Source organism: Ammospiza caudacuta, chromosome 4 (genome assembly GCF_027887145.1).
Source record: "Ammospiza caudacuta isolate bAmmCau1 chromosome 4, bAmmCau1.pri, whole genome shotgun sequence".
Lineage (NCBI taxonomy): Eukaryota > Metazoa > Chordata > Aves > Passeriformes > Passerellidae > Ammospiza > Ammospiza caudacuta.
Genome location: NC_080596.1, coordinates 60,200,428 through 60,209,534, shown reverse-complemented (window position 1 = coordinate 60,209,534; position 9,107 = coordinate 60,200,428). Strand labels below are relative to the sequence as shown.

General features: G+C 44.4%; 1 protein-coding gene across 1 annotated transcript in view; it reads left to right on the top strand.

Moving 5' to 3' along the window:
* Positions 1 to 462: 462 nt before the first annotated feature.
* The window catches only part of SORCS2 (sortilin related VPS10 domain containing receptor 2), a 527,396-nt gene continuing 518,751 nt past the window's right edge, over positions 463 to 9,107 (top strand). The window contains 2 exon segments of the mRNA XM_058804337.1: positions 463 to 483; positions 724 to 810. Coding sequence (XP_058660320.1) covers positions 463 to 483; positions 724 to 810 — 108 coding nt within the window.

Below are 9,107 nucleotides of genomic sequence, written 5' to 3'. Positions count from 1 at the left end.
CTTCTGACCGTTCACTGCAGCCTGCTGGGACGGAGGGCCAAGCCAAGGCCGTCCATCCCTGGTGTCCGGAGAGGCAGCTCTAGGTGCTCGCCCCCCGCGCCCCTCGGGCTGCAGCGCAGCCGCGCCGAGCGTCTGCGCGAATGTTGCTGGGGCGCTCTGGGAAAGGCTCTGCCCGGAGCTTTCGGTGAAAGTTCACAAGCAGCGGGGGAGAGCCGTGCCCGCCGCGGCTCCCGCGGGGCGCGAGTGTTCGTGTCCGTGTCCGTGATTGCCGGAGCCCGCCCGGCGTTTCGGCGCGGACCAGCAGATGGCGGCGCCGCCCCGGCTGGGCGCGCAGCCCCGCGCACGGCGCTGCCGCTGAGCCCCGCTCCGGTTACAGCCCTCCCCCGCCCCCGCCCTCCGCCGCGGTGTCTCCCTCCCTCCCCGCCACCTCCCCGCCTGTCACTACCACGCCGGAGAGCCACCATGGCGCACGGCGGGCCACGCGTGTCCGCCGCTGCCGCTCCGCGCGGGGCTGCCCGGCTGCCGCCGCCGCTGCTGCTGCTGCTGCTGCCGCCGCTGCTGGGCGCCGCCGCCGCGCCGCGCTGCGCGGAGCCCTGCGGCCGCCCGCGCCCCGTAGCCCTGACCCGCGGGGCGCGCAGCCCGCCGGAGCCGCGGTGGAGCGGCGGGGCGGCGGCGGAGAGCAGCCGCTCCAGGAGAGCATCCTTGGCGGGCGGCCGGGAGCAGGTCTCCCTCATCAGCACCTCCTTCGTGCTGAAAGGGGACGCGTCTCACAACCAGGCGATGGTGCACTGGACGGGCGAGAACAGCAGCGTGAGTACGAGAGGCAGCGCGGGCGGGCTATGGGGTCTCTGCCCTTGCCGTTGCTTCGCTCTTCCAACTTGCGGGAGCAACCTGCGCTCGGTGCGGCCGGAGCGCGCTGCTCCCGCCTCCCGCTGGCCGGCCCGGGGCGGGGGAGTCCCCGCGGGCAGCGCTCGGGGTGCTGCGGACGGTGAGGTGCCGCCGGGAGGCGAAGCGCCGCCCTGGTCGGGCCGACCCCGCGTATCCCTCGCCACTTCCCCAGAAAGTTTGGAAAGTTTGCGAGCGCGCATCTTGCAGAGGCGCCGGGTGCGCGGTGTGCGCCGCGCTACGAGGAGGAGCAGGAGGAGGAGGAGGACGAGGAGGAGGAGGAAGGCGGCTTAGCTCCGGACCGGCCAGGCGGTGTCCGTGTGCGGCCGGCGTGCCCCCGGGTCTGTGTCCGGGTAAAGGAGAGGCACGGACGAACAGCGGTGCGGGGATTATCTCCTCCAGCCCCGCATGAAGTCCCAGATTAAATTGTCGAGGCTTAATCGATTCACCGCGATTCAGTCATCCCCATGTAATCTCCCCCGCGCCGCGCTCTGCCTCCTCAAGCGCCGGGGAAAGAAAAACCCGAAACAAACGGGAGATGAAATAAAACGTAGCTCTGGGCTTGAGGTGGTGTCAGCAGCAGGAGCGAGAGAGCGGGACGGCGCCGCAGGTGCGTAGGGAAGTCCCGCAAAGGTCCGGAATAGCAGCAGCTCTCCGAGGGGGCTTTTACAGCCACATCGGTGCATAAAAACCTTGCTCTGGGACCAGTTATACTGCATTAGAGCATCAGTGTTCACAACTTTTCACAGTTAAAGCAATGTGTCTTGCCTTTACTATCTGTTTTAGACAGTAACTCTTACAGTGGATGCCACTAATATTTTTTAAACTAATTTTCAGTTTCAGCTAGTCTTCACTTCTTTATGTATTAATCCATTAATGATTGTGTATTTGCACGGGTGGTTTCAGGGATTTGCTGCTTCTAATTTATTCTTCACTGAAACATTATATCATAACAGTGGGCGTCATGGGTAAATATTACACAGTACCTTGCACTGTCTGTGTAACTTCATAATCAGGAAAATATCGTTATGAAAGCTTAAGATGAGCTTTCTTCTGGAGGATTTTAGTGTTTCTGGAAAACTCTTGAGTGTTTTAACTACATTCAGCTAAGCTCCGACTCTGCTTGAACTTTGTGAATTTAGTATAAAGTTTACTTAAACTTGGCTCAGTTCAGTGTGTGTGTTATGCTTCCCATAAGTATGTGAATTATCATCCTTTCTCTAGGACCTGAAGTCCCGGGTTTTTGCCTGTTTTGCTAGGGAGTCAGCCAGGATGTGAGCTACTAAGGCTCCACTGATGAGGATGCAGTGATTCCCTGAGCATGCTGAGCGCTTATGTTAATGCTCTTGTATAATCGGGTGTCAGAGTTGAAGTCAGCATCATAAAGCTTGACACTTTCAAAGGCAGTTTTTGATTTCCTCAGGAAGGAAGTGTAAGATGATGGTCATTTTCTGTGAAAAGAAAATGTTGCAAATCAGCAGCATCAGCTATTCTGATTCTGTCCTTCCTCCATTTCTCTGCTGTTAGATGGCTGCTGTTTTTTGTGGACAGTGCTTGCAGGCTGTTAGGACAGCTTCCTTGAAGAATTCAGTATTAAAAAGTTGGCATAAGTTCACTTTTTGACATAGAAGGCAAGTAACAGCTTTCATGCAAAGCATTCTGCACTCTAAAATGAATATAGTAGAACCTTGCTAATCCACAGTTATGACTAGCGGTCTCGCCTCGCCTCTCTGCAAAGATTTAATAACAGATGCTGCAGTGAGGGCTTATATTGCTAAAATGTTATTATTTTTTCACAGTATGCTACAGCTCCCTTACTAGAATACTACCACATAGTCTCTTCAAAAGCAAAGATAAATGGCAACTGTCAGAAGAAATGAAAGTGGTTACAGTCTTTGCTGCAACTTAGCTCTTTTTTGTTTGCTTAGTTACTATCTACTAATTCAATATTGCAGAAGGACACAGTCATCATGAATGCCTGCAGACCTACTGTGCATTATTTATTCATTCAATAAAAAATACTTTTGCAAAGTTCCTTACAAAGTGTGATGCTTACTCTGCCTGCCATCAGCTGATTACTGTCAGGAAAGACAGTATTTGAACAAGTGACCTGTTAATGAAAGACTTTGATGCCTTAACCCAAATGAAAGCAGCCAGTCTTTGCACTGGATGTTCTACAATATGACTGTCAGCATTTTTTCAGCTTCTTTTCTTGTTCGTTAGCTTTGTTTTATTGCATGCTTCCAGAAGAAGGGCTCATTTTAACAAAGGCTTCCAGAGAAAAATGATTTGTAAAGACAGTTCTTAGAATATTTTTTCTTTATTATTATTTTTTTAAAAAATGGAAGAAATACGTTAAGCTCAAAGGATGGCCTCCAGAGGATTGGAGAGAATTTTGCTGCATGTCTGTATGTTATATTCAAACAATTGAAAATAAGCACCTGATCCCAAACATATTTAAAGTAGTCTTGAATGTCTATTTCTTTAAGTAGATATGTATGAATTTATTTAGATTACTCTGGGTTGTTTGCAGGTAGGAACACTATGATCCAGTGCTTCTCAAACCTGCCACCTTATTCTGTGTTCTTAAATCTGTGGCAAGTATTTCCTTGTCTTGGAAGTACAGGCTTGAGTGTCAAAACTCTGTTCTGTCCCAGGCACATTGCAGCCAAGGGAAGGGCTGTCATTCCTGCAGTGGGGTTTTGGATCGGGCCGTGAACCTCAGGAGGCACTCAGCAATCTCAAAGTGTCACCACACACATTTGGCACCTCATTGGAGGTACTCAGCACTTTGTAAACCAAGGAGCTAAACTAGTTTCTTTACCCTTTACAGCTGTGGCTGAAAATTTGACAGTGATGAGCTCCAGATGATCACATATCCTCTTAAACACCTCACCTAGTAAAATAAATGAAGAAGAAATATGCAATAGGATTATTCCTTTGAGCTCCATGATGAAGAGATAGATAGCTATAAAAGCAGAGGGGGCAGCTGCATCCCTCAGGGATGTTCACCTGCATGAACAGCTCATAGAAAGTGCTGCCGTGGAGTACTCGTGTGTGGATCAAGGGCAAGTACATAAATGTGAGAGGGGCAGAAGTTAGGTTGATGTGCAGATGGAGTTTTAAAAAAATAATTTCCATTGTGTAAATCATCCTGTGCTGCAGTAGTAGGGCTGTGAGATTTTTGGTTGCGTGAGATGACTTGAGAGAAACTAGGGAGGCTATAAATTAAATTGATCCTCTCTCTTCCCTCTTCTCTGTACTGTAGAAGTCTGATGTTTACTTATTTACTTATTATCCTCTTGTAATGCTGTTAGTTTGGTGAGTTAGAGAAACGCTGGCTTTGATGGCAAAGCAGAGGATGTGGTTGCATGGCTTGTAAAGTGGACTGGAATCACTGGGAAGATCAGGATACAATTCCTTCCTTTGTCAAGGGAGAGCTGTACTGTGAGATAGGCAAATTGCTTCCAGCTTTGTGTCCTCGTTACTTTATTTTGTAGTCTAATAATTATTTACAAATCCTACGAACAAGAAGCATGTCCCCAACCTTTCTTTGCAGTGGGATGTATAGTCAAAACCATCACTGGTGATGTAGGTCTTGCAAAGCCTGTACTTGTCACAGCAAGAATGTATCTGGGTAGTGAATTCCTGCAATTAGTATTTCTGCTCTCTGTCCCCTCTGCCCACAGAAAGCTGTTGTGTGGTCTTACTTTCAAACAAAGGCTCATGCAAGTGGAACTAATTTTCCTGCCAGTCTTAAAATATCATAAACTGAAGGCATGGCAGGTGGGTGGTGCAACACACCATGTACTGTGGGAAGGGCAAAGAATTGCCCTCCGTGTAATGATAAATAACACTGAGAATTGGGATATATACAGGTGGCATGCTAAAGGAATAGCCCTTGGTGTGTTAAGCTAAATATGCATGTGCCTAGATTTACTAAAAATATGCAAGCCTTTCTGATTTGGGGGAAAAATAGTCAATTCATGACAACTTTTAAAAATCCTACTTTTCCTTTGAAGAGACCTTAGTCATTCCAGGAGCTTTTTTTTGGTGCTAGATAAGCAACTTTGTTTGCAAAACTATATTCTTTTTGACCCTCCTGAAGAATTCCCGTTCTGCATTCATACTAGCCAATTAAAAAAAAAAAAAAAATCAAAGCCAAAGCAGAAATAGGGGGAGAATGAGACTTGTATTCACAATTGATTTTGATTCAGGGGCTGCTCTTCATGCTGTGTGCAGACTGCTAAAGCAGTGTGAGCAGGACTTTGGCCAGCTTCTTCCAAGTCTGCAGTTTCGTGGTGCTGGTATTTAATTTTTTTGTTTGTTGTCAAAATATTAAGTCCATGCAGGTGCTTATTTGTCCAGTAACTTGATGTCATGATCCCCCATAAACATGTTTGTTATGGAAAATAAATATAAATATGCACATAAATTTTTTTGAGTCCCAAAAAGCAGTGACTTACCACAAAGAAAGATTTATTGCATGTCTACAGATATTGCTACACACAAAAACTTTAGCTGATACAGACTTGTTTATATTTGATAGACAGATACTTTGTTTAATTTAGAAACTTTCTCTTTTTGATACAGTTTCACCATTATGATTTGTAGAGGCTGGTGATGACTACATGTATTCTTCTGGCAGATGTTTTATTTAATTGTTTTTTTGTTTTGTTCAGTTGCAAGCAGTTGTGAGGAAAACTATAAAAAGCATTGAGTTCAACATTACTGTAGCAGTATCTGTAATGGTAAATGTAGTTATCTATGCAAACATGGGCTAAAGTCTATTTCTGGTAAGGTTTGGGTGGTGGTTCTGCAGAGTAGTCAGGCTACATTTTATGAAACTAAAGGGAGCATGAGGTCAAAAATCCTGACAGCTCAGACCTTTGATAAATGGCAGATATATTGCAAAGTGAAAAGTAGATTTCCCATAGGGAAGGTTTTTCTTAAAATTCCTTGAGATGATAGTGTGATTATAAAAACAAACAGAAACCAAACCCAATAATCATATTTGAATGGAACAGCAGAATCCCACATGGAAAACAGAATGATTTTAATCTGATTGAAGTAAGGAGTTTAAAATTTCTTTTTCCTTTTTCTTTTTTATTGGTATAAAGTTTCTGGCTTACTTCATCTATTTGCTTCTACCAGCCTCTGTTTTCCCTCTCTACCAGCATTACATCTGGCTGTAAGTCATATTGCTGCCTGCTGAGCTCTATCCTCACCTCAGCAAATTCCAGCTGCTAAAGGAAAGGGAGATAGCACCTCTTCTCATCCCCTAAGTAGACACTTAAAATTGATATAAACTAATTAGTAAATATGTATTTCAAACATGCTTCAAAGTCCTCCTCCATGAACCTGCAGCCATACCTGGTTTTACCTGGTTTGCTGGTTTGACTGGCATTACCTGGCTTGCTTAGGAACAAACTATGATAACAAAATTACTGTGCTGACACTGGGACAGGCTCAGTTTAAATCTAAGAGGGAAATTTGGCAATGTACACTTAGAGAGAGACCAGATTGAAATCCTCCCTGTGATACTGCTGATGTATTACACGTGCATGATAAACAAAGCAATCATAAGGGATGTGTTTAGGCTGGGGATAGCAGCTCACATATCCCTGTGGGAACATAATGCATTCTTCCCAAGCTGATGGTCTTAGAAATCTACTGATATACATCTTTGGAGAAAGAATTGAGGACATCCCTTTTGACTTTATTAAAATTCAATAGAGTAGAAGATCCTTTTTTTAAAGAATGGAAAGGGGAAATTATGATATTTTCATAAAAACAGTAATTGTTCTGCTAAAATGGGAAGCTTTGTAAGGTATGGACCACATTATGAATTTAAAACATGAAACTGTCCAGGTTACAGAAGCTTTTATGCCAAGTCCTTTGCCTGTCCAAATATAATATTTTATATTTGTGTCAGTTAAGACCAAAGGTTGTTGACATAAAGGAGAGAGAATGGGCAGTACAATCAAGTGGATCCTTCTGTTGTTCTGAAAATTCAACCTCATTTATGCAAAAGCAGAAAGTGTAGGTTGAAACTATTCTGCAGTATATGACTTGTTGCTGTAGCTCAGAATGAAACTTGATAACCTGCAACATCTTCAGAATTTTTATTCTCAAAGTCTCACATTCCTTACCAAACATTCCCATCTCCAACTCCCTGTCCCAGTAATAATAATTTAAAACTCTAACAAATCACCAATGACAAAACCACTTTTAAAAAAATAATGTGTGGGATCCTTTGCTGTGCTTTACTTCTTTAGGAAGGAGGAAATTCTCCACTGCAAGGGCGGTGAGTCACTGGAAAAAGTTGCCTGGAGAAGCTGTGGGTGCCCCATCCCTGGAGCTGTCCAAGGCCTGGCTGGATGGGGCTTTGGGATACCTGGTCTAGGGGAAGGTTTTGTGCCTATGGCAGGGGGATTGGAACTAGATGAACTTTATGGTCCCTTCCAGACAAAACCATTCTGTGATTCTATGATCCAGCCATTAAGTCTAAGCTTGGACTTCTGCAGTAGGAAGGAGATGGGGAAGGTCTCTGTTTGACCCCTGACAATGTTAAGAGACATGCTTGAGAAAGCTGGGTACATCTGCTGGACTTGCTGACTCTAGTGTGATGAGTAGAGACGTGCTGATGAATCCTGCTGGGTGTCACCAGCCCTGGGTGAGCTGTTGTGGGAAGAGCAGAGATGCTGAGGTGCTGCTGCCTTGCAGCCTGGCAGAGCTGGTGATGCTCTGCACAGCCCTGGCACCACTTCTGTGAGCTCTAAGCAAGAATTGAGGTGCAGTTGATGCCTGGGGGAAATTTAAGGCTTGGCCAGAGACAGAGCATGAGGTTCCAACAGCTGTAGGATTAAATTGAAGCTGGATAGTAGTGCCAAAGAACTTTTGCCAGTTACCTGACCAGTATCTTCTGAAATATCTCTTGCCTTTCATAGATGATTTTGCAGCTTCCTACCTGCAAGGTGAGAATAATAGTACTTCTCCATCTCTTAGGATGGCTTTTGTCTAAAAATTAGCTTTGCACTTCGGTATTAAAGTAAAGTAACTCTTTTAGGTTATCACCTAAAAGAGGCAGGACTATCACATCTGTGACATTTGTTCCTTTGACAGTACAGCCCAGGAATTAGAAATAAAAAGACTCTCACAAGTCATGCAAACTTGTCTGCTTGTTCTGATGTTTGTTTTGATCAAGGCTCCTTTTATTGTGTAGTCCAGTTTAATTTAAATGCCTAGACTCTGGCACTTCAAGATCCTTGAACAGTCTTAAAATTATGTGACTAAAAACAGTATCAGTGAAACTTAAACTGTATTTAATATGATTTTTCTGCCTTTGTTTAGCAGCTTAATCAAACAACTATGTTTCTTTCTCAGTGTTTGTACTTTTTCTGCTCTTGTAAACTAATAATTATTTCTCTGAATAACATTTTTTTTACCTTTTAAGTTTTCTTTTGTAGTTCACTTTTTCTAGCTCTTTAATTGCACCATCTGGATAGGACAGTACCTAGATACCAGGATACACCTATTGTGTATCTGATGGGCACATTTTTAGAAATGTACTTGCACACAGAGATTATTGTTAATTTCTGGCATCCTTCTAATCATCATCATGATTATCTGTTCTCCTAAAGAGAAAATCACAGAAAAGCAAATAGTTGTTTTTTTCTTTTTTTAAAAGAAGTCATAGAAACTTAATTTGTTCATTGGCAAAAAAAAAGCTGTTTTTTTGTGGTTTCTATGGAGTAACACTATTAAAAATTTGTTCTAGTAGATAAAGTAGATGTATTTAATGTTTTTTTTCCCCCATTCAGTTAATGAACTTTGTTTCTTTGTCACTGGTGCACGGTAGAGCTGCATGAGTGTTGCAGCATCATATTTGGGAGCACCAACCCCTGTGAGTGTCCTCACTCCTGTGGAGCAGTTCACCCGTGTTTACTGGCCAGTGGGTTAAGTTTTAGCAGATGGCAAGCTACACTCTGTGAAAACACTTTTTTTTAATCACAGTAACTGTCTGTGGTCTGGTCCCTGGACTGCAAGTGCCCAGGGAAAGAGCAATATTCCTGCATGTGTATGAGCAAGATGTATGCTGGGGTTCTGAGTTGGTAACATTTAGGTGCTGTGTAATACCAATAAATAATGATGATGATGATTGAGAATCGAGCTGTTCCACCTGTAAATTTTACCAATGTGCAGCTTGGCCGCCCTAACTG